Source organism: Dama dama, chromosome 20, assembly GCF_033118175.1.
Source record: "Dama dama isolate Ldn47 chromosome 20, ASM3311817v1, whole genome shotgun sequence".
Lineage (NCBI taxonomy): Eukaryota > Metazoa > Chordata > Mammalia > Artiodactyla > Cervidae > Dama > Dama dama.
The window spans coordinates 67,191,031-67,217,820 of NC_083700.1; the positions used below are offsets into that span (position 1 = coordinate 67,191,031).

Genomic DNA, 26,790 nt, shown 5'->3' on the forward strand with positions numbered 1-26,790 from the left:
AAGAGGAGAGTGAAAAAGCTGGCTTAAAATTCAACATTCAGAAAACGAAGATCATGGTATCTGGTCCCACCACTTCTTGGCAAATAGATGGGGAAACAATGGGAACAGTGAGAGACTTTATTTTCTCAGGCTCCAAAATCACTGCAGATGGGGACAGAAGCCATGAAATTAAAATACATTTGCTCCTTGGAAGAAAAGCTATGACAAACCTAGACAGCATGTTAAAAAGCAGAAATACTAATTTGCCAACAAAGGTCTGTGTATTCAAAGCTATGGTTTTTCAGTAGTCATGTATGGATGTGAGAGTTGGACCATAAAGAAGGCTGAGCTCTGAAGAATTAATATTTTTGAACTGTGGTGTTGGAAAAGACTCCTGATAGTCCCCTGGACTGCAAGGAGATCAAACCGGTCAATCCTAAAGGAAATCAATCCTGAACATTCATTGGAAGGACTAATGCTGGAGCTGAAGCTCCAATACTTTGGCCATCTAATAAGAAGAGCCAACTCACTAGAAAAGACCCTGATGCTGGGAAAGACTGAAGGCAGAAGGAGAAGGGGATGATAGTGGACGAGATGGTTGGATGGCATCACCGACTCAGTGGACATTAGTTTGAGCAAGCTCCAGGAGATGGTGAAGGACAGGGAAGTCTGGTGTGCCGCAGTCCATAGATCATGAAGAGTCAGACATGACTGAGCGACTGAACAACAAATGTAAAAGTCAACTGAAAATTCCCTGAATCTGTCAACTTTACATGTATCATAATGATTTAGATAGAAAATATCTAACCAATTTTATGAACACACATAATTTGGTAACACATTCCATTTTAAGACTTAAGATTTAATTATCAAGCTCTCCAAATTTGAAGAAAACTGAGGAAGGACCTTGTTACTAAAAGAGTGTCTACGAAATATATACTTTCCAATTCAGTATATAACTTTCAAGTATAACTAAATTACATTTTCCTAAGTATAGAAACTATACTTCTGGGGCTCCCATGTATTATAATTCTACATAGTTACTGTTAATATGTTTTTGAAACATGCTTAATACATAAAAATGTGAATTTGACATAGAAAATACAGTCTTAGAGCATATAAGCATTCAAAAGAATGAAAGATAAAATTGCTTAGACTGACAGTCAAATAAACAGGAAAGAAAGTTTATCTTAAAAAAAAAAAAAAAAAGAAAGTTTATCTTATGAGAATATATAGTATTTCAGCATATACACACCTGTATATACACATATATATATAGTATACACATAAAAAATTTCTATATGCATACCATAATTTTTTTCTTCTGTGAGTCCCTTAGAAAGTTTGTAGGTATACAAGATTGCTTCCTTATTTCTTGAAGTGTTCTTTACATGTTGAACTTCAAAATGCATGTTTTCTACATTAGGATACAGAACATCTATCTGGCACAGTTCCAGGAAATGTGTAGCAAACAGTGTAAATGCCTAGAATATATAATGAATATCAGTATTTTTTTAATGCACTAGAAATTTTTATTTTAACTAAACATAAAATTTATTTTAACTTATTAATTAGCTTTGCAGAAATGTAATGAAACTGGTGAACTTTGAGGCTAACGTGGTCAACTCCTCTTAAAATGTTTTGAAATTTTATGTTCAATGAGGGAAATACTTATGATGTTTACACAAACACATGTATGTTACATTATGGAAAAGAGAACAAATGCAAAAATCCTAAAAGAAAGAATCTGAAGATATTGAAAGGATGAAGTTTACCAGAAATATAGCTATTAACTGAGGTAATCATTTATTAGAGAAGTTACCCACAAACAAAATCATAACATTTTCCTCACTTTAAAAAAACTTTACTTTAAAAGTAAATTCCTCCCATATAAGTAGATTAGGAAAAGTGAAATCAGTGGGTTATCTTAGGTATTTGAAACTGCATAGGTTTTTACTTTTACATCTGTATTATGTTAGGGTTAGGTACATATACAGGGGGAATAAAAGGTTGAGAACACTGCTTAGTACAATGATTCTTCAAGTTTAGTAATCCCCTGGGGAGCTTGTTAAAGAGGCAAATTATTGATGCTTATCCCCCTCACATTCTCAATCAGCAACTGTAACTTAGGGCCCCAGGAAATTGCATTTTCCCTAAGCACTTTAGGTGATTTTGATGGAGATGGTTCAAGTGACTTAAGACCAGCACAGTGGCTTCCTGCCCTGTGTTCAGAGTTCCTGAAGCAGATATGACTAATTATGTTTTAAGACACCAGTGAGAAATGAAATATATGATTAGTGGAAATTTTAAATAGTAAAACATTAAGAAGAAAATATTTGACTGGCAAACGACTATCAGTTATGCAAAGGAGTTAGCAAGGGGAGGAATGGTTCTGTGTATGACAGAAAAACATGTAATAAATCTCAACTATTAAATCAAAAGGGGGTATAAAACAAACAAAATTTATAAAGCAACAGGAAAATTTTTTCTTAGAAATTTATTTTTGGCCGTGCTGGGTCTTCATTGATGCCTGTGGGCTTTCTCTGGTTGTGGTGAGCGGGAGCTACTCTCTGCAGTAGGTTTCTCACTGCAGTGGCTTCTTTTGTTTCAGAGTACGGGCTCTAGTGTGCATAGGCTCGGAAGGTACAGTGCACGGCCTTAGTAATCTTGCAGCATGTGGAATCTTCCCAGGCCAGGGATCAAACCCATGCTCCCTGCACTGGCAGTCAGATTCTTAACCACTAGAAAACCAGGCTAGTCCCAAGAAAATATTTAGAAACCCAGTAAACTATTTAGGAGCTAGAGACAATGTTCATAATAACAATTATGTCCTCAAATTTTATGCATGCATACTCAGTTGCTCAATAGTGTCTAACTCTTTGTGACCCCAGGGACTGTAGCCCTCCAGGCTCCTCTGTCCATGGAATTTTCCAGGCAAGAATACTGGAGTGGGTTGCCTTTTTCTACTCCAGGGGATCTTCCTGACCCAGGGATCAAACCCACATCTCTTTTGCCTTTTGCACTGGCAGGTGGATCTTTACCACTGTGCCACCTGGGAGGCCCATACTATTAGTCAGATACATGCAAATTAAAGAAATTGTGAGGTATCATCTTAAAGATACTACAATATCTTTTTTGTTATTAAGACAGTAAATGTGATTCCCTCATCATTGCTGATGGCATTATAAACTGCAACAGCCCTTTGGAAAGTAGCACTGTGGGCTGTTTAATCAGACCCTCTGGCTTTATCACCTCAACTTTGCTGCCTGCTCTAAGAAATGCCAGCCTGTTGACAACAACCCTGGTCTTGGGTCCTGCTCTGCACACATCCTCGACCAGATGAATCCTCACACTTTTCCTGTGACATACTCGCATTTCACCCCCTGTAAGAGGGGCTCTTACGTCCTCGTCTATCAAATTTTATATATCAAATCAATCTATTATAGTAACTCCATAAATTCTATTTCAAGTTAATTTGATTTAACAAATAATTATTCAGAACCTTTATATTACAAAAACTGTACTAGGCAGTAAAGATACTAGGTTAGGAAAATAATAATTAACTTTAAGCTCCTTAAAAGTAAGTAGCAGTAATTATATTTTTACTATTAAGCCAGCTGCTTCAGGATAGTGGAGCATGTAAGACAAGTGAATTCCATGAACCTGAGCCCAAGGCACTGCATTTGCTATGAGATGAGTTCCTTAATCAGAAGCAGTTCTGCAGTTCTGTGTGGAATATCATGACAGTGGATAAAGCATTCTGTTAGGTTCATGGGTGGCAGTTTTTGCAGAAGTCATATATTCAGGGAAGGCAAATCTGTATCCAGCATAAGTATCCCAGTCCAGTAAGAACAAACTGCTGCCCCTTTCACAGTGGAAGCGGTCCAACATAAGCAACCCGCCAACAGGCAACAGGCTAATCACCTCGGGGAATGGCAATGTATCAGAGGCTCAGGTTTGTCACTGCAGCTGACAGACTGGGCACTCAGGGATGGCTGTGGCCAGGCTGGCCATAGTGAGTAGAAATCTATGTTGCTGAGCCTATGGATAACCTCCATCCATGCCCTGTGGCACTTTGTCCATGAGCCTATTGGTGATGGCAGGGTGGCTAGGGAAAGAGGCTGACTGGTATCCATAGAACAAGTCATCCTATTCACTTGATTATTAAAATTCTCTTCTCCTGAGGCCAGTCTTTGGTGAATATTCACATGAAATAAATATCTTTACTTTTTTTTTTACCTATTCCAAGAGATTTATCCACATTCCTCTTCTCCAAATATCCTTGCCACCAGTTTTCTAAAAATGTTCCTTTGAAGTCTCAGCCAGACCACTGGCCACAGCCCATGAATTTATATATTACTCACATATCTGGCCATTTCTCGTTACAAGCAAAATGAACAACCAGGTACAATGCTTGAAGTTTTGCCCAATCAGACAATTTTCCTTTACCAGTGCTGTTTGGGGACTAGAAAGGGACTATAGTACTAGAGCTGTTCACTTTTGGATGACACTTGAATGTCATGCAAAACCATCTGTAAACAAGGCAATTCTCCTCCCCTGTCAACTCTCTAAGAGGCAACTGGTACAAAGTGAGAAAGAGAAAGCAGTGCAGCAGGAATGAGCAGTTGGGCCATTTCTTCATGTAACTTACTTGTGACTTCAGGGCCTCTCTGGTCCAATCGTGTATATACCCCTTCCATTTGATGATGGAGTGCGGCTGTGCATGCCCAACTTTAACATTCAGCTCATAATGGGCAGCTCAGGTCACATGATAATTTGGTGGCCTGTGGTTAATCGTTCAGTCTCTACTAAGGCACTGAAGCTGGCTATAAGCTGTTGCTCAAAAGAAAAGTAGTTATCTACAGAGGATGGCAGAGCTTTGCTCCAAAGTCCTAACGCCCTGTGCTGCAATTCACCTACAAACAACCTGCCAAAGAGTCCAAACAGCACCTCTGTATGTCACTGACACTTCAGACACTACTGGATCTGCTTGATCATACGGCCTAAGTAGAAGAGCAGCTTGCAAGGCTAAACCTGTTGCAGACTACCACACTAAGGTCACTTGGTAAATGGGCTGAAGTAACACATCCAAAGAAGAAATAGGTTGCCTCTAAAATCCAAAGAGGGTAACAATGCATTTTGCGTCTTTTTAGAGGGACCAGATGTAACAACTTATCTTCCACCTTAGAAGTGATATCTCAACATGCCCCACACCACTCAACCCCCAGATATTTCACTGAGGAAGAAGGCCCCTGTACTTTTTTCTTTTTAAAAATTGTTTTAAATTGAAGCATAATTAATTTATATGTAAAAGATAGGGATGAGAGAGATGGGAATACCAGACCATCTACTCTGTCTCCTGAGAAACCTGTATGCGGGTCAAGAAGTAACAGTTAGAACCCTATGTGGAACAGCTGATTAGTTCAAGATCGAGAAAGGAGTATGACGGAGCTGTCTGCTGTCACTGTTAAACCTATATGCTAAGCACACCATGAGAAATGCCGGGCTGGATGAGTTACAAGATAGGCGGGAGAAACAGCAACAGCAACAGATACGCGGATGATACCACTCTAACAGCAGAAAGCGAAGAGGAACTAAAGAGCCTTTTGATGAGGGGAAGAAGCAGAGTGAAAGAGCCAGCTTAAGACTAAATATTAAAAAAAACTAAGATCATGGCATCTGGCTCCATTACTGCATGGCAAATGGAAGAGGAAAAGGTAGAAGTGGTGACAGATTTCCTCTTCTTGGGCTCCAAAATCACTGCAGACAGTGACTGCAGCCAGGAAATCAGAAGACTAGTGCTTCTTGGCAGGAAAGTGATGACAAACCTAGACAGTGTGCTGAAAAGCAGAGACATTATTCTGCTGACAAAGGTCCATATAGTCAAGGCTATGGTCTTCCCAGTGGTCATGTGTGGTTGTGAGAGCTGAACTGTAATGAAGGCAGACCACCAAAGAATTGAGGCCTTTGAACTGTGGTGCTGGAGAAGACTCCTGAAGACTCCTTAGACAGCAAGATCAAACCAGTCAATATTAAGGGAAATCAATCCTGAATATTCACTGGAAGGACTGATGCTGAAGCTGAAGCTCCTGTATTTTGATCATCTGATGCGAACAGACGACATTGGAAAAGTCCCTGATGCTGGGAAAGATGGATGGCAGAAGAAGAAGAGGATGTCAGAGGATGAGATGGCTGGACAGCATCACTGATGCAATGAACATGAACTTGGGAAAATGTCAGGAGATGGTGAGGGGCAGGGAGGCCTGGTGTGCTGCAGCCCACCAGGGGGCTGCAAAGCGTGGGATATGACTGGGCGACTGAACAACAACAACAGCAATTTACAGTGTTGCATTAGTTTCAAGTGTATAGCAAAGTGATTGCATTATACATATATATATTCAAGTATTCGTGCCTGGGAAATCACATGGACAGAGGAACCTGGCAGGCTACAGTCCATGGGGTCACAAAAGAGTCAGACATGACTTAGTAACTAAATATATATATATATATATATATATATACACATACATATACACACACACACACACATATATATATATACTACACTTGATCTTAGCCAAAAGGCCGAGAAGCAATTACACACACACACATATATATATATATATATATATGTGTGTATACACACACACACACACACATTCTTTTTCAGATTCTTTTTCATTATAGTTTATTATAAGATATTGAGGATAGTTCCCTGTGCTATAAATGAGGTCCTTATTGTTTACCTATTTTATATTAGTAGTGTGTATATGTTAATCCCAAACTCCTAATATATTTCTCCCCCAATCCCTTCTTTCCCTTTGGCAATGATAAATTTGTTTTCTATGTCTGTGAGTATATTTCTCTTTTATAAATAAACTCATTTGTATCATTTTTTTTAGATTCCACATATAAATATATGACACATCTATTTCTGATGCACTTCACTTAATATGATCATTTCTAAGTCCATTCATGTTGTTACAAATGGCATAATTTCATTCCTTTTGGTGGCAGAGTAGTATTCCATTTGTATGTATGTATGTATATAAATACACACACCCACACACACACACACCACATCTTCTCTATCCATTCATCTGCCAATGGACATTTAGATTACTTCCATGCCTTGGTTATTGTATATAGTGCTGCCATGAACATTGGGGTGCATATCTTTCTTCAAAGTTTTAAATTAGCATTATAGAGTTTCCTCTGGACATATGCTCAAGAGTGGGACTGCTGGGTCATATGTAACTCTAGTTTTAGTTTTTTAAGGAATCTTCATACTGTTCTTAGTGGCTGCACTAATTTACATTCCAACCAACACTGTAGGAGGGCTCTTTTTTCTCCACATCCTCACCAGCATTTATTGTTTGCAGATTTTTTAATGATAAGTCATTCTGACTGGTAAGAGGTGATAACTCATCGCATTTTCGACTTGCATTTCCCTAATAATTAGCAACATTGAGCATCTTTTCATCTGCCTGGTGGCCATCTGTATGCTTTCTTTGGGGAAATGTCTAATTACATCTTCTACCCTTTTTTTGATTTTTTTTTTTTTAATATTAAGCTGTATGAGCTGTTTGTATGTTTTGGAAATTAAGCCCTTGTCAACTGAATCAATTTGCAAACATTTTCTCCCAGTTTATAAGTTGTCTTTTTGTTTTGTTTATGGTTTCCTTTGCTGGGCTTCCTTGGTAGCTCAGACAGTAAAGAGTCTGCCTGCAATGCAGGTGACATGGGTTCAATCCTTGGGTCAGGAAGATCCCCTGGAGAAGGGAATGGCAATCCACTCTAGTATTCTTGCCTGGAAAATTCCAAGGACAGAGGAGCCTTGCAGGCTACAGTCCATGGAGTTGCAAAAAGTCAGACACAACTGAGCGACCAACACTTTGACACTTTGCTGTGCAAAAACCCTTAAATTAAATTAGGTCCCATTTGTTTATTTTTGGTTTTATATTCATTACTCTAGGAGACAGATCCCAAAAGATATTGCCATGATTTATGTCAAAGACTATTCTGCCTGCATTTTCCACTAGGAGTTTTATAGTATTCGGCCTTAGGATGAGGTCTTCGATCCACGTTGAGTTTATTTTTGTGTATGATGTTAGAGACTGGTCTAATATCATTCTTTTAGATGTAGATGTCCAGTTTTCCCAGCACCACTTATTAAAGAAACTGTCTTTTTTCCATTATATATTCTTGCCTCCTTTGTCATAGATTAACTGACAATAAGTGCATGGGTTTATTTTGGGGGCTTTCTATCCTGTTCCATTAATCAGTTTTTGTGCCAGTACTATACTGTTTTAATTACTGTAGCTTTGTAGTATAGCCTGGAGTCAGGGAGTCTGATTCCTTCAGCTTTGTTCTCCTTTCTTAAGACTGCTTTGGCTATTTGGGGTCTTCTGGGTTTCCACATAAACTTAAAAGATTTTTGTTCTAGTTGGATGAAAATGCCATTGGTAATTTAATAGGGGTTGCACTGAATATGCAGATTGCTTTGGGGAGTATGCTCATTTTAATAATATTTATTCATCTAATCCAAGAACACAGTATATCTTTCCATCTGTTTGTGTCATCTTCAATTTCTTTCATCACATCTAACAGTTTTTGGAATACAGGTCTTTAGGCCCCTGTATTTTTGTAGGATTAATCTCCCTCCTCTGACATGCAGATGTCTTACCAACAAGTCTAGAGTAGTTGCTACTTCATGCTCACTAGGTCCAATCAGAATAATGTTACCAATGTAATGGACCAGTATATCTTGTCAGAAGGAAAATAATCAACATCCTTACAAACTAAATTATGACAGAGTTGGAGAGTTGATATACCCCTGAAGTTGGACAGTGAAGGGGTATTTCTGACCTTGCCAGCTGAAAGCAAGCTGATTCTGGTGATCTTTATTGACAGATATGGAGAAAAAGTCATTGGCTAGATCAATTAGCCACGCAAACCAGGTACCAGAGGATATGCTAATATGCTCAAGTAATGAAACATCATCTGGTACAAATAGCTGCAATTACAGTCACCACCTGGTTAAGGTTACAATTATTCATTGTCATTATCCAAGTTCCATCTGTCCTCTGCACAGGCCAAATCAGTGCATTAAATGGGAATGAGCTGGAAATTACCACCCCTGCAACTTTCAAGTCCTTGATGGTGGCACTAATCTCTCCAATCTCTTTAGGAATAGGGTCCTGCCTTGGATTACTATTTTCCTATATAAGAACAATACTGTTGATGTTCAGTCACTGAGTAGTGTCTGACTCTTTGTGACCCCATGGACTGCAACATGCCAGGCTTCCCTGTCCTTCACTATCTCCTGGAGTTTGCTCAAACTCACGTCCATTGAGTCAGTAATGCCATACAATCATCTCATCCTCTGCCACCCACCTCTCCTCTTGCTCTCAATCTTTCCCAGCATCAGAGTCTTTTCCTGAGTTGAGTTAGCTCTTCACATCATGTGGCCAAAGTATTGGAGCTTCAATTTCAGCCTAAGTCCTTCCAATGAATATTCAGGATTGATTTTCTTTAGGATTGACTAGCTTGATCTCCAAGCTGTCCAAGGGACTCTCAAGAGTCTTTTCTAGAACCACAATTCGAATATATCAATTCTTCAGCACTCAGCCTTCTTTATAGTCCAACTCTCACATTCATACATGACTACTGGAAAAACCATACCTTTGACTATACGGACCTTTGTCAGCAAAGTGATGTCTCTGCTTTTTAAGACTCTCTCTAGGTTTGTTATAGTTTTTCTTCCAAGGAGCAAATGTCTTTTAATTTCCTGGCTGCAGTCACTGTCTTCAGTGATTTTGGAGCCCAAGAAAATAAAGTCTGTCACTGTTTCCACTTTTTCCCCATCTATTTGCCATGAAGTGATAGAACCATCAGAGAAGGCAATGGCACCCCCACTCCAGTACTCTTGCCTGGAAAATCCCATGGATGGAGGAGCCTGGTAGGCTGCAGTTCATGGGGTCGCAAAGAGTCAGACATGACAGAACGACTTCACTTTCACTTTTCTGCATTGGAGAAGGAAATGGCAACCCACTCCAGTGTTCTTGCCTGGAGAATTCCAGGGATGGGATCGCACAGAGTCAGACATGACTGAAGTGACTTAGCAGCAGCAGATGGAACCAGATGCCATAATCTTAATTTTTTAAATGGTGAGTCTTAAGCCAGCTTTTTCACTCTCCCCTTTTACCCTCATCAGTCCTTAGATCTTCTTTGCTTTCTGCCATTAGAGCAGTATCATCTGCATATCTGAGGTCGTTGATATTTCTCCCAGCAATCTTGATTTCAGCTTGTGCTTCCTCCAGCCTGGCCTTTCACATGATGTGCTCTGCATATAAGTTAAATAATCAGGGTGATAATATATAACCTTGACATACTACTTTCCCAATTTTGGACCAGTCTGTTGTTTCATGCCTGGTTTTAACTTTTGCTTCTTATACTGCATACAGGTTTCTCAGGAGACAGGTAAGGTGATCTGGTATTCCTATATCTTAAGAATTTTTCACAGTTTGTTATGATCCACAGAGTCAAAGGCTGTAACATAGTCAATGAAGCAGAAGCAGATTTTTTTTTTTTTTTTAAATTCCCTTGCTTTTTCTATTATTCAGGAACAGTACTGGTGCCTTCCATTTGGTCTCTCCTACCATAACAGTCCTCATTTCACAAAGTCATCCTCCTTGTTTCTTGTAAGGCATTGATTAAGAGTATCCATGATGATATTTTGCACATTTGTATTGGTAGATTACACTATGGGCTACCAGTGCTTTCTCTACCGGAAATAGAGTCATTAGTGTTAAAATCTAATAAGATTAGAATGTCAATTCCAGAAAGTCTAGAACAGACTCAAAACATTCATTCTTATATATTTGTTCCCCTAGAACCACTCTTGATAACAATCTGTATTAGGGTTCTCCAGAGAAACAGAATTAACAGGATGTGTGTGTGTGTGTGTGTGTGTGTGTGTGCGCATGTGTGTGTGTATGTGTCTGTGTATCTGTATGTTGTCTGTAGAGAGAAAGAAAAAGATTTACTATATGGAATGGGCTCACATGATTATGAAGATTGACAAGTCCCCAAATCTGCAGTCATCAAACTAGAGATTCAGGAAAGCTAATGATGTCATTCTGCTCCATGTCTAAAGGCCTGAAAACCAGGAGAGCCAATAGTGTAGTTCTAGTCTAAATGTTAGTAGACTCAAGACCCAGAAAGAGCTGAAGTTTCAGTTCAAAACCAAAGGCAGGAAAGAACTGATGTTCCAGATCAGAAGCAGTTAGGCAGGAGTTTCCTCATACTCTAATTTTTTTCTTGTATTCAGGCCTTCAACTAGGACCCACTCAAAAGTGACTGGATAGGGCCTACTCACATTAGAAAGGGCAATCTGATTTACTCATTCTACTATTAATTCAAATACTAATCTCATCCAGCAACACCCTCACAGATACACCCAGAAAAAAAAGTGTTTGACCAAACGTCTGGGTACTCCATAGTCCTGTCAAGCTGACATATAAAATTAAGCATCATCATTACTAATTAGCTTTTAATCTCAGTAAGTAATATATACATCTTATTTATATGAAAAATTCCTATCAACTGAAATAGATTCAGAATTACAAAGGCTAATGTTATCTATGAACATTAGTTTTAACTTATCACATAACTTTATTCACATATGAAATAAGATTTTTTCCAAAAAAGAAGGAAAAAGGACTTTTTAAAATTTATTTTTGCTACACGAGGGCTTTTTCTAACTGGGGTGAGCAGGAGCTACTCTCTAGTTGCAGTGCATGGGCTTCTCATCACGGTGGCTTCTCTTTTTAGAGCAGGACCCCAGAGCACGACAGGCTCAGTAGTTGTGGTGCCCAGGTTTAGCTGCTCCAAGGCCTGTGGGATCTTCCCAGACCAGGTATTAAACCTTTGTCCCCTACATTGGCAGGTGGATTCTTAACCACTAACCCACCACATAAGTTCCAAAAGAAAAATTTTTTAAAAAGAAAAAAAAAGCTTGAAAGGGGAGGATTCCCTGGTGATCCAGTAGTTAGGACCATACCACTAGTCCACTGCAGGGGCCATGGGTTCCAACCCTGGCCAGGGAACTAAGATTCCACATACTGTACTGGGTGTCCAAAAGTTTTAAAAATAAAAATAACAATAAATGTTTTTAAAAAGAAAACAGAGGCAAAAAATAAGATTTTTCTCATTCTATATAATAAAACAGAGGCAAAAAATAAGATTTTTCTCATTCTATATAATAAATCACTGTGGGCTCTTACTTAAGGTACAGAAGCTTATCTTAGGAATATTTTAGGTACTTTAAATATATAAAAATATTTTAAAGCTTTTTCATATCAATATATATTTTGATTGATCATCTAAAACACTGTTTTACAAATTACCTTAATAACAGAGCAAAATTCATAGTCTGTTTTATACAACTGATTTATGAAAAAAACATTTTTCTAAAGGAATGAAATCTTAAGTAAAGATTTTCCATAAAGTAACTTCAGACACCTAGTTTACTTCATACTGTGACATTACAGTCAATGTTATTACACATGGAGTCAACTGAAATGTCTTCATGTTTTGCTATTTAATTTCATTAAAGTCAAGTGAATAGTTTTGATATTATTGTTAATTCTTGATTTCTTTCTTTCCTTTTCTATATCATGACTATTATATTAACTGTTTCTGTTTCCAACAGAAAAAAAGTAACAAAAATATAAATGCTATGGTATGTTTTTATTATCTACATGGTTTAAAGAGCTATCTACAGGTGCCTAGAAAATTCACTTGTGATAAATCTATAATGGATACATTAAAAAAGGACTCAACACCATTATTTACAATTGCCAAGGTATGGAGACAACTTGTGTCCATCAATAGATGAATGGATAAATAAGATGTGTTATATACATGTGTGTGTGTGTGTCTGTGCTTATATGTACAAATATATAAATAAATACTACACAGTCATAAAAAAAAGAAAGATTTTAAATTGAAGTACAGATGACTTACAATATTTCAGATGTATAGCAAGAGAACATATATATTCTTTCTTCATATTCTTTTCCATTATAGGTTATTACAAGACATTAAATACAGTTCCCTATGCTATACAATAGGTCCTTATTTTTATCTATTCTGTATTTGTAGTGTTAATCTGTTAATTCCAAATTCCTAGTTTACCCTTCCCCACTTTTCCTTTTGGTAACCTTAAATTTTTTTTCTGTGTTTGAAAAAAGAATGAAATTTTGCCATTTGCAACAATATGGATGGACTTAGAGGGCATTATGCCAAGTGAAATAAAATCAGACAGAGAAAGACAAATACTGTATGGTATCACTTATATGTGAAATCTAAAATACACAACAGATTAGTAAATAAAAAGTACAGACGTACAGATACAGAGAACAAACTAGTGGTTACTAGTGAGAAGAGAGAAGGCGGCAGAGGCAAAATACAGGCAGAGGGAAAACAAAAGCAGTTATTACAGGACTGTGTGAAATCATCTGTGTGAAACTTTTGAAAATTGTAAGGCACTATACAATTTTAAAATTTTCTCTTTCAATAAAAAAAAATTTTTTTAAGGACTCAAAATTTGTGTATTTAAAATAAATAGAGAGGAATACCTTTAAGCTCAGCAGATGTTCACAAACAGCATAACAAATGCCAATACCTTCTTCTGTATTAGTACCTCTGCCAAGTTCATCAATTAATATGAGTGACTTGTCATTAGCATTATGTAGAATATATGCTATCTGAAAATATAATTCCAAAATTATTCATTGCAACCAAACAGCTGTCAGTATTATAGCAAAAAATGAAGAAAAATCCAGTTTTTTTATTAGTTCATTTGAAATATATTTTGACAGAGAAAACCTGCTGAGCAGAAACTAACACATTGCTTTTCTTTCTAAAAATCTCATTACTAATAATTCCAATAGAATAGCTGATGTGTACATAAATATACATATGCACAGAGTAAATAACCATTATCTAAAATATTGGTGAATCAGATACAGTGAGATAAAGCAATGAGTTAAATGTTTAAATAAAGCACAAAGAAGGTCATTTTCTTGTTTAAGAGAAAACTGCTCAGTCGTGTCTGACTCTGCGACCCCATGGACTATACAGTCCATGGAATTCTCCAGGCCAGAATACTGGAGTGAGTAACCTTTCTCTTATCCCGGGGATCTTCCCAACCCAGGGATTGAACCCAGGTCTTTCACATTGCAGGCAGATTCTCTACCAGCTGAGCCACAAGGGAAGTCCAAGAGTGCTAGAATGGGTAGCCTATCCCTTCTCCAGTGGATCTTCCCAACCCAGGAATCCAACCAGGGTTTCCTACATTGCAGGTGGATTCTTCACCAACTGAGCTATTGCGAATCAATTGCTGTCATAAACACTCTAAACTATCTCTCAGTTAACATCTCTATAGCCAGTAAAAATGAAAAGAAATATTTAGAAAAAAGCATCTAAGTCCATTGATTTCTGAGTAAAATATATTTAAATCATGCCTGATATAGACTTATGTTATGACACAACTGTTAACAATCATGGCCATTTTATCTTTCCATGGGACTAAGCTTCTTGAGAGCTAGGACCATTTAAAAATATGCCTCAAGCACCTAGTCTATTGCTATATTCCCCCATCATTATTTAATACATACTAAATAATTATATAAATATCACATATGGTGGGCAAATGATCATTTTATTCCCTGTCTATCTAAAGAAAATTAGTAAACTGTACAATGATCCAATAACCCATACCTACTAAAGATAGGCCAAGAGCTATACTGAATTCCTTTAACCCTTCAAGATTATTTGACATGTGCTTAGATCAAAAATAGGTACTGATACATACTTTGGCATAGGAAGTGAAAATTCCACAAGAGCACAAAAGGTGATTTTTAAAAAATCTTTTAACACAGTGATCTTTTATTTTAAAATCAAGCCCAACTATGCAAAATGTTTTTGAACAGGTCATTGCTTTCTGAAGTCTTTTATATATTCCATATAAAAACATGAAAGCATGTTTTTATCATTCAATAACACTAGCTTTTTCTTTAAAGCCGTATTTTTCAATAAAACATTTACTTCCATTTCCACATAAGACAGAAATTAGGAAGCTGTCTTTGACTGCCCTCTGGCTCTTGTAGAGAAGTATAAACACATCTGCAAGCTTTAATATAAAAATATTTTCTTATGTTATAATTGACCATTAATAGGATAATTCAATATGTTTTTAACATAAGGAAAGCTGAGATCAGGTACCTCTTTCATTTCCTTCATAAATGTTGATGAATTTGTTTCGATATCATCATCAGTACTTATTCTTGTAAAAATCTGTTCAGCAATTCTAAAGGAAGAATATTCTGCTGGAACATATGATCCTATAAAATATAAGTCAAAGTGAACTGAGATGCTTTTATAAAATATAAGCATTACAAACACATTGCACTTTCCACCAACTCAGATTATTTAGTAGCCTATCTAAGGGTTAATGTGGTGGAAAGATCACAAGATATGGAATTAGAAGGCATGGCCCCAGCTCTGTCATTTATTTTAAAACCTTGGACAGCACTTAAATTCTCTCAGCTTCATCTTCCTCACATATAAAATGGAAACGCTTACCCTAACTATTGTACAAAGTTATTTGGAAGTGGAAAAAAGATAATATATATTTGAGTTCATAAGAAAGATTTGCTATAAATTTGATAAAAGTTGTTAAATAGTATAGTCAGATAATATAGAATATTCAAAATATGAAAATCTGAAGGAAACACTTATGAAGCTCAAGTTGATAAAATCATTATAGAAAGGTATATTAAGAAATAGTTGTTATTAGAAAAGTACAGAACCATCCACAATTAGAATGAATGCAAAACATTAAAATTTTTATTAAGGTGAATTTTTATTCACAAGATGGTTTCTATGTGAGAAATGTCAGGCTAACTAACCTTAAATAGTCATCTCTTGAAAACAAATCAATCTGATTATTTATATCTATCGCTATACAAAATGGGATACAAAAAGCATTCTAAAACCATAAGAAGAAAAAAATATACAAATAGTTAAATGAAAAAAGTGTCAAATATACAGAACTCTGTATAGACAAAATATGAAATAACGGGAGTGAAGAAACAAAGCCAGATTATTCCAGGATTTAAAACAAAGACAAGGGTGAAAAATAGGATCTACTTTTGCATAATAAAGAATAGCAGGAAGAGAAAGCAAAAGTTCAGATAATATTAATATCAATGCAGATAATAATAATAGCAATTATGATGACATCTCAGAGAGCAAATAAATACAACATTCTCACAGGACTGCCAAAATGATCACATAAGAAAAATAAATGTGAAAGTACCAAGTATAGACTATAGCGTATGTAGTACATATGGTTCATATTTTCCCTTCTCTCTTACCTCCACCAAAAAGGCTCTTAACATATCTTATCATATCACAGAAGCCTGTTGGCTGGTATTTTGCTTCTAATCTGGCTCTTCTCTAACCTTACAATAGCCAGAGTGATCTATCTAAAACTCAAATCCCATTATGCCATTCTCTTGCTAAAACATCTATAGCTCCCTATAGATATCTGGATAAGGTTCTCTCTCCTCCATTAAATGCCTAAGGCCCTTCACAACCTGACTCCTGCCCATCTCTCCAGTTAAGCCTGCCACTTCTCACAGTCACTCTTTATTCTATAAAGCAAAAGAACCACTAAGCCTCTGAACTCCTTGTAGCTACTTGGAAATATCATGCTGTTTATTGCTCCTGTGCTTTAGAACATGCTCTTACCTCTATTTTCTCTCATACCCTTCCCTTAAGACCATAGCATTGTGTATGTGTGTATGTATGTATGTATGTATGTATGTATGAGCGCTAGTCGCTCAGTCACGTCCGACTCTTTGCGACCCCATGGACTGTAGCCCACCAGGCTCCCCTGTCCATGGGATTCTCCAAGCAAAAACACTGGAGTGGGTTACCATTTCCTTCTCCAGCACGTCTTCCAGACCCAGGGATCGAACCTGGATGGATCTCCTGCACTGAAGGCATATTCTTTACCATCTGAGCCACCAGGGAAGCTGTGTGTGTGTGTGTGTGTGTGTGTGTGTGTGTGCATAAACAGCATGATATTCCTAAGGAGCTACAAGGAGTCCAGAGGCTTTGTAGAACAAAGAATAGTTTAATCTTTACAACACTTCTTAGACTTAGGTACTATTATATTTTTCATTTACAGATAGAAAAACTAAGGAGGTTAAGTATTTGCCTAAGATCACATAGCCAGTAACTACAAAAGCTAGATCTAGCTCTAAAGCCTATATTCTCAACTTCCATGCTTTTTGAGTCCTACTATTTCCTTTATAATCAGAGTTTATAAGATACTACATATACTTTTAGGACTTCAAAGACCATGGCAAAAGAAGCAGAGTAATAGTAATTTTCTTCAAATATCTGAGGGCCTGTTCTCAGGATATAATAGATTATTCTGAAATGCACAGAAGTTAAGAATTAGGACTAATGAGGAAAAGTTGTATACAGTCAAATTTTAATTCAGTATAATGAATGTTTTAACAATTATAACCACACAGAAATTAGACAGCCTGTTTTTTAAAGGACAGAACTCATAACTATTGAAACAGAAGTAAGATTATTGTCTCAGATATGAATCAGTATTCTTAGAAGGAAAGGAAAGTTATCTAAGATAGCCTTTTAAATTTAATAAAATATATACCCTTTATTTATTCATTCATTCACTCACTTCTGATTTTCTTTCCCAGTAGTAAGGGAAATTTGCACTATATGATTGATATTACTATTCTGCATTTCCCTTAAAATCCATTACATTAAAACCAAGCTTTTTCAATCACATCAAGGGCTGCATAATTCTTTCTTGAGCATGTGTGTGGGTTGAGGCAGGGGAGGGGAGTAAAGGAAGATGGTTGTCCTGTGAATTGTAGAATATTTAGCAGCATCCCTGGATATTATACAAAAAAGATCTTAATGACCCAGATAACCACAATGGTGTGATCACTCACTCACCTAGGGCAAGTCAAGTGGACCTTAGGAAGCATCATTACGGACAAACCTAGTGGAGGTGATGAAATTCCAGTTGAGCTATTTCAAATCCTAAAAGACGATGCCATGAAAGTGCAGCATCCAATATGCCAGTAAATTTGGAAAACTCAGGAGTGGCCACAGGACTGGAAAAGATCAGTTTTCATTCCAGTCCCTAAGAAAGGCAATGCCAAAGAATGTTCAAATTACCATACAATTGCACTCATCTCACACACTAGTAAAGTAATGCTCAAAATTCTCCAAGCCAGGCTTCAACAATAGTGAACCGAGAACTTCGAGAAGTTCAAGTTGGATTTAGAAAAGGCAGAGTAACCAGAGATCAAACTGTCAACATCCATTGGATCATAGAAATAGCAAGAGAATTCCATTAACATCTATTTCTGTTTCACTAACTATGCTAAGCCTTTGACTGCATGAATCACAACAAAATGGAAAATTCTTAAAGAGATAGGAATACCAGACCACCTTACTTGCCTCCTAAGAAATCTGTATGCAGGTCAAGAAGAAACAGTTAAAACCGGACATGGAACAACGGACTGGTTCCAAATCAGAAAAGGAGTATGTCAAGACCGTATGTTATCACCCCGCGTATTTAACTTATATGCAGAGTACATCATGTGAAATACCACGCTGGATGAAGCACAAGCTGGAATCAACACTGCTGGGAGAAAAATCAACAACCTCAGATATGCAGATGACACCACCCTTATGGCAGAAGGCAAAGAGCAACTAAAGACCCTCTTGATGAAGGTGAAAGAGGAAAGGGAAAAAGCTGGCTTAAAACTCAACATTCAGAAAACTACGATTATGGCATCTGGCCCCATTACTTCATGGCAAATAGATGGGGAAACAATGGAAACAGTGAGATACTGTTTTGGGGGGCTCTAAAATCACTGCAGATGGTGAATACAGCAATGAATGAAAAGACAAGCTTGCTCTTTGGAAGAAAAGCTATGACAAACCTAGAAAACATATTGAAGCAGAGACATTACTTTGCTGACAAATGTCCGTATAGTCAAACCTGTGGTTTCTCCAGGAGTCACGTATGGATGTGATAGTTGGACCATAAAGAAAATTGAGCATTGAAGAATTGATGCTTTTGAACTGTGGTATTGGAGAATACTTTTGAGAGTCCCCTGGACTGCAAGGAGATCAAACCAGTCTATCCTAAATCAGTCCTGAGTATTCATTGGAAGGACTGATGCTGAAGTTGAAGGTCCAATACTTTGGCCACCTGATGCAAAGAACTGACTCATTAGAAAAGACCCTGATGCTGGGAAAGATTGAAGGCAGAAGAGGACAACAGAGGATGAGATGGTTAGATACAATCACTGACTCGATGGACATGAGTTTGAGCAAACTCCGGGAGTTGGTGATGGACAGGGAAGCCTGGAGTGCTGCAGTCCATGGGGTCACAAAGAGTTGGACACAACCGAGCAACTGAACTGAACTGGCTTTTATACTCCCTTCAGTTGTGACAACCAAAAATGTCTCCAGACATTGCCAATTCCAGAGGGAGAGGTGAACCAAAATTATCCCAGACTGAAAAATCATCTGGTCTCTGATTCATATCGGTCTTAAGGAACCCAATATTCAGAGATAAGGGGTGAGTTGTGTCTCAATGCCAAGAAATCCATAACAATGTTGGGATAGTGACAGTCATTTACACGGTCACAAAGAGTTGGACACAACTGAGTGACCAAACTGAACTGTATGCACACGTAAGTGTAACACAGCAGTTGTTAAAACTAAGTTATTGGTAACCTTAAATTAAGTAAGGGAAATGTTCCTGTGCCCAATGTTACAATTTTGGGAAAAATCTTACATGAGTTATTAAAGGCAGTAGTTTCTGCTACTTGTACCACTTTCTCTCTCAACAAAGTTTTTGAATCCAGGATAATTATAAATTCAATTTAGTAATAGTTGATACAACATTAATAACTATAATAAAGAAGTTTCTATTTCTATTATATCCCACAAGATTTCAGTACACTGTAACCCAAACTGGGTGGGGCTTAATAAATACCAAATTGTAAAAGTTATGGTATATATATATATATGATCTATATAGAGAGAGATATATATATGTATCATATATATATATATATGATCTAAAATACTGGGCATGAAATATTTTAAATGGGGAGCAGAACTGAAACCATAAAGTAAACATGTAACTTACCAATTTGGGCCATAATCTGACAAAGAGCAATCTGTTTCAAATATGTGGATTTCCCACTCATATTTGGTCCAGTTATGATAAAAAAATTACTCCCTTCTGTAATATAGGTATTGTTAGCAACAGGTTTTTCCACAGATATTCTTTCAAGAATGGGATGCCATCCCTGTTTGATTGCTAAAGTATCAGTAAACTCTGGCCGAACTACAGAGAAAAATAAAATGGTTTTGGAAGATTAATATATTTATACTTAAAGATTTTGTGGTCTGTACATACTGTTTATACTTTAGTGACTTTACTAGGGTCAATCTGGAACAATATCATTAAGTTATTATTTTATCTTCAGTCCCTCTAAATGATAACTGGCATAGTCTAATCACATCAGAACTTATATTCTTTTCCAGAAAAAATATGAGATTTTGGTCCTGTCATTGTGCAGGGCTCCAAAATAGTTCATAACATTTTCAGATTTGCATAAATTAAAAGGGTTCAACCAGCCATTTAAAAATAACAATTAATTTCAAAGACTCTAAAATTGCACATTTACTTAATCCTCGCCTTAAGCATTATTTCAAATTTGGCATACTTAGCTTTTCTAATGAGGTCTGAAAATAGAGCAAAACCAAATAAAAACACAATTTTATGTCCAAACTTATAGAAATTTTGTCTAAAAAGTATTCTCAGATGATAGAAAAAAAACAGACACAAAAGATTTTGTTAATTTGTAGAAAGAAATAATGATCAGGTTTCTATAGATGCTTTCTAAGATGAAGAGAGGAGAAAGAAGGTGAGAGACAAGTAAAAATTAAAATGCTACATGTCTCTCGAGGAAACACATGGATAAATTTGAAAGTATTCATTATAAAAGTGAGGTTGATTAGTAAATAAAAAATTTTTACTATATTTAAATCATTTTAATACCAAAAATTCACTACTTATAAGTTTGGAGTTTTAGGGTAGTCCTTCTCAACATGGAACATCATCAAATATCTTTTTTTTTTCATTTATTGTTATTAGTTGGAGGCTAATTACTTTACAATATTGTAGTGGTTTTTGCCATATATTAACATGAATCAGCATGGATTTACATGTGTTCCCCATCCCGATCCCCCCTCCCTCCCCATCCCATCCCTCAAATATCTTAATAGTTGAGAAAACTATTAAGTTTTGGCCTATACAATACCAACTGAAAAATTTAATACTTCCATAAGAAATAAAGAAATATCAAAATTGAAAAAATCTTTTAAAATACCTTTTCCATCATAAAAATTAATTAACAGAATGTTTTGGAAATACTACTATTAATTTTAACTAGAAATTTAATGTTATTAAGCCCACAATTACTCAACTGAATTGTCATATACAAATTATGCAAATTTGCATATGGATAGTTTGGATAAGAAATTTCAAGGGATGGGGGCTAACTTGAAGTATTCATTTAACATTAAAAAATTGCTTAACGTTTATATTCAAGACCTGTGTATAGACTTGGGACACAAAAATAAGTGATATAATTGATCTTGGGATGCTCACATCTGCTCACTTTCAAGACTTTATTTCTGTCATGTCTGTTAGTATTAGCATCACACTGCTTCTTCAGACTTGAAATTTATGAATTTGGATCATCATTATTTTCACCAAAGAGACAGCTCTATAGTCTTTCTTATTTTAGGAAAGACTCTAAAGTTTCTTGCAGTATTTTTTTTCTAATTTCTCAGTAAATAATCTTTTGACTTCTAAAAGAAATTTTAAGGGTAATTTCACTTTATATATTTTGAGTCTTAATCTAGGATCATAGGTAAGAGACTATATATCAGGGAAAAAATATAAAACATTCATAATTGTTAGATAAAATGGAATACAAGTTTCAGTATGCAACCTATTTATTCCAAAGAAAATAACTTACCATAATCAGAAAGAGTACAGGCATGAGCAAATGACAGTAGCATATCCAGCATTGACACAGTGTCAGACAGTTTATATAGGCAATGAATATGCTCATAAATCTCACTAAGCAGTTTGCACACAATCCTGAAAATACATGTTTGAGAAGAGAAACAGTGCTTTTAAAAGAGGGGCATACAACATAATTGTAAAACAATATAAAATTCATTGCCTGAGGTAAAATAACATTGACAGTTGAGTTGTACACTAGATAAAGTCTGTTGTTCTATTGTCTTATTTCAGAGGTGAGGAAACTGAAGCTCATAATCAAGGTCACAGTTATTTAGTAGAAGAGAATCCATCTTCTGGTATATTAAGACCAAGTTTCTTTAAAGACTGCTTTTCTTAAATATTAATAAAATAAATTTTTAGTATTGAAATATTTTATATAGGTCAAATGAAGCCCTCACTATACTTCAACAGATCCCATCTACTAATAATTTTGCTTTTGCAATGTTAAATTTAACACAAAAGCTATTATGTATTTTCTCTCTTACCCATCCTCTCCCTCTCCCTCTTTCTCTCTCTCATACACAACGCTAACTACATAATTATTTATGCTTTCATGTGGCAGTTACCATATTGTGACATAATATAAAAGTTTTTCCCTTACATGGGAAAATATGTTCTGCAACTTACTATATCTTATAATCTTTTTGGTTTATCCTCTGAAATTGTTCTGGAAATCCAACATTTATCTTCATCACCTCAGCTCACCAATTCTGAATTTCCTAGTTCTTATTTCTAGACACATTGCTGCTGTTTTATGAACAACAAAAGACTGGCACTATTATAATGTTGTTATATATGTACTAAGTCATGAGAATTCGAGAGGACAAGCTAAAGAAAAAGAATAAACTGAATGAAGTCCCAAATAAGCCCAGATGTGCCAACTTCTACATTCATGATGGAGTATACACTACAGAAGTATCAGTGATACTAGAGATATTTCAAGCTCGTGTCATTATGACATTTCTTAAAATTGTATTAAAAGGATGATTGAAGTACTGATGAAATGTGGATATTTGGCTGGGTATCAAGCTTTTTCTATAACCCAGCATAATGGATTTATTTTTGGGGAGGGGCGGTTGTAATTAGATTTGCCCTGACTGTTCTGTGAGGCTCAGTGATCTCAATCACAATGACAGACTTTAAAGTTTTAACTGTTTTTCTAGGAAATGGTCTTTCCTTGCTAATATTCATAACTACAATTTTATGCAACCAGAAAAAAACTCAGATAATGAAATGTATTGTAGCATCTCAAACCAAATCAATTTAAATCAGTATTCAAAAATTTCAAATGCTCTTACATATAAGTCATGTGATAGATTTCTCTCAAAGACTCTTGGCATCTTTCATTCATTTTAATTAAATCTGCAGATGTAAAGCTATAAGAATTTTTCACTTTGGAAATCTGCTAGGAGATTAAAAAAAATGAAGATACATACTCTTATGAAGTAAAACATATGGATTTTAAACAAGAGAATTATAGGTACTTAGGTTAATCACTTTAATTCTTGAGATAATTGTATCATCAAAAAAGTCCCAAATAATGTTTATAGAAGAGAAAAGAAGATCACTTCTCAAGTTAAAGCAGAATATTTTAACCTAGTCTGTCTGACATGACTATTTTTACAGCTCTTAAAGTAGCCATGTAGAAATGTTAACAAAAATATTACACCTCATTACCAAGTAATAATATGTATGGTAGATAGGAATCTTCACTCCATCTGTGACCCCTGTCTTAGCCCTTACTTCATAACCAAACTTCATGCAGTCTCTAACCCCTTTACTAATTCTTGACCCATTTTTTACCTCATCCATCCCTTATTACTGGATAAAACAGTATATATTTTAAAGACCTGAAAGGTTTGTTTTTGTCATAAGGTACTCCCTGCTGGTAGAGAAAGATTAAAGTGGGTTAGACTTCCCCAAACTGGCATCCTGTGGAGGAATTAACATATATATATAAAATACTCCCCTGGTCCAAAGATTTGGCAATACTAGATGTTTAAAAATTAAGCAAATTTCTTTATTTTAGGACTTTTAAAGCTTTAATAGGTAGATGTGCACTGATAACAACCTAAAACAGGAAATGGTACAGTACTTTTCAAACTTCTTTGATCAAAAGTTCCTTTTGGATTTTCTTTCTTCATTTTCCTTTACTACCCTTATCAAGCTCCCACAATTATGGGAAACACTGTGTTTGGTATTTCTCTTAAAAACTCTTCTCAATCACTCTTAGATTAGTAAAGTTGTTAGGTGGGTGGGTAGAAGTAAGAGAAGTAATATACAGAACATTCAGAAACCTATCATCTAATATTCAATAAATGCCTGAAAATATGTAAGTGCAATTCTGTAAAATCAGAAACAATAATTTCTTAACCAGAATTCTAAAATGAACCTTAATAAACTCTGAAGGAAGTTGATCATTGGGTAGGACTGTACAATCTGTAGTCATCTGAATGAAAAATCCTCGAGCAGAGCTAAAACTTGTCCTTAAAGGAAGACTATATTTTTCTGCAAGCTGTGTTATCATTCCTAGTGGCCAGAAACAAGAAAAACAAAAATAAAAACAATTTTGTGAGTAAATTACTCTTCATGTTTAAAAAAATCACTAATTTTTCTTTGTTATTTTATATACAAGTAGGAAGCTCTTATTACTCTTCTTTTAACTGAAATATGAAAATGGCAACCCAGTCCAGTATTCTTGCCTGGGAAATCCCATGGACAGAGGAGCTTGGCAGGCTAGAGTCCATGGGGATGCAAAGAGTCACACACAACTGAGCAACAGAGAATGCACACGCACACGCACGTGCGCGCACACACACACACACAGTTGGTTTAAATACTGCATTAGTTTCATGTGTACAACATAGTGATTCAGTAGGGTTTTTTGCAGGTTATATTCCATTATAGGCTAATACAGATTGAATATAATTCTCTGTGTTATAAATTCTTACCACTTATCTATTTTATGTATAGTAGTTTGCTAATCCCACAGTCCTAATTTGTCCCTCTCTCCTTCCCTCTCCCCTTTGGTAACTATGAATTTGTTTTCTGTCTGTGAGTCTGCTCCCATTTTGCATACAGATTAATTTGTATTGTTTTTTAGATACCACATAAATGTGATATATAGTATTTGCCTTTGTCTGACCTATTTCACTAAGGCTAATATTCTCTAGGTCCATCCATGTTGCTGCCACTGGCAATATTGTTCTTTTTTATGGCTTAATTATATTCTATTGTATATATACCACATCTTCTTAAGCTACTTGGGCACTTGTGCTTGTTCCATGTCTGTTAGGAACATGCTGTTAGGAACACTGGAGTGCATATATCTTTCCAAATTAGAGTTTTTCTTTTTCCAGGATATATATCCAGAAGTATGATTGCTGGATCATATGGGAGCTCTATTTTCAGTTTTTTCAAGGAACTTCTATATTGTTTTTCATAATGGCTGCACCAATTTACATTCCCACCAACAGGGTATGAGGTTTCCTTTGTTATACTTTTGAACTCTTAAAAATTTTAACATCTAAAATATGTGGTTAAGTATTCTTTTAAGAAAAAAACACTATAGTAAAAAGATGGCCATTCAGATAAATATTCTGAAAGTAAAAGAAATTGCCAAAACCAAAATAAAAAATAAAACCAAAACTAGAGCATAACCTCTATATTAGGAATATTGGAGTTTACTTAATATTTATTTCACTTGTGTGATATTATACATAGAAAACCCTACAGACTCTATCAAAAAAACTATTAGAACTCGCCAATGAATTCAATAAAGTTTCAGGATACAAAATTAATATACAGAAATCTGTTAATTTGTACTTAGAAAGCTATAAGACACTGATGAAAGAAACCGAAGACAACATAGATAGAAAGATATATCATGTTCACTGATTGGAAGAATTAATATTGTTAAAATGACTATACTACTGAAAAAAATGTATAGATTCACTGCAATCCATATCAAAATATCACTGGCCATTTTCATAGAATAAGTCTAAAATTTGTATGGAAACACAAAAGACATTGAATAGCCAAAACAATCTAGAAAAGGAAGAACAAAGCTGAAAGTATCATGTTTCTTGATTTCAAACTATGCTACAAATCTCCAGTAATCAAAACAGTATGGTACTGGCGCAACAGACACATAGATCAAAAGAACAGAGAACCCAGAAACGAATGCACAATAATATGGGCAATTAACCTATGACAAAGGAGGCAAAAACATGCAATAGTGTAAAAACAGACTCTTCAATAAATGGTGGTGAGAAAACTAGACAGCTACAAGAATCAAACTGTACTACTCTCACACCATGCACAAAAATAAATTCAAAATGGATTACAGACTTAAATATAAAACTGGAAACTATAATATTTCTAGAAGAAAACAGGCAGTAAGCTCTTTGACATCAGTCTTAGTAATACGTTTTTGGATGTGTCTCTTCATGCAAGGGAAATAAAAGCAAAAATAAACAAATGGGATTATACCAAACTAATAACTTTTGTACAGTGAAGAAAACCATTAACAAAACAAAAAAGGCTGCCTACTGAATGGGAGAAGACATTTGCAA

General features: G+C 35.8%; 1 protein-coding gene and 1 pseudogene across 1 annotated transcript in view; both read right to left on the reverse strand.

Moving 5' to 3' along the window:
• MSH4 (mutS homolog 4) overlaps positions 1 to 26,790 on the reverse strand; it is a 91,184-nt gene that overhangs the window by 9,241 nt on the left and 55,153 nt on the right. The window contains exons 12-18 of the mRNA XM_061119998.1: positions 24,609 to 24,745; positions 23,515 to 23,618; positions 22,167 to 22,291; positions 20,264 to 20,464; positions 15,271 to 15,389; positions 13,623 to 13,751; positions 1,289 to 1,463 (exon numbers count right to left, since the gene is read on the reverse strand). Of these exons, the coding sequence (XP_060975981.1) occupies positions 1,289 to 1,463; positions 13,623 to 13,751; positions 15,271 to 15,389; positions 20,264 to 20,464; positions 22,167 to 22,291; positions 23,515 to 23,618; positions 24,609 to 24,745 (990 nt within the window). The remainder of the gene's footprint in view (positions 1 to 1,288; positions 1,464 to 13,622; positions 13,752 to 15,270; positions 15,390 to 20,263; positions 20,465 to 22,166; positions 22,292 to 23,514; positions 23,619 to 24,608; positions 24,746 to 26,790) is intronic.
• LOC133041900 (U2 spliceosomal RNA) lies at positions 6,396 to 6,576 on the reverse strand (annotated as a pseudogene).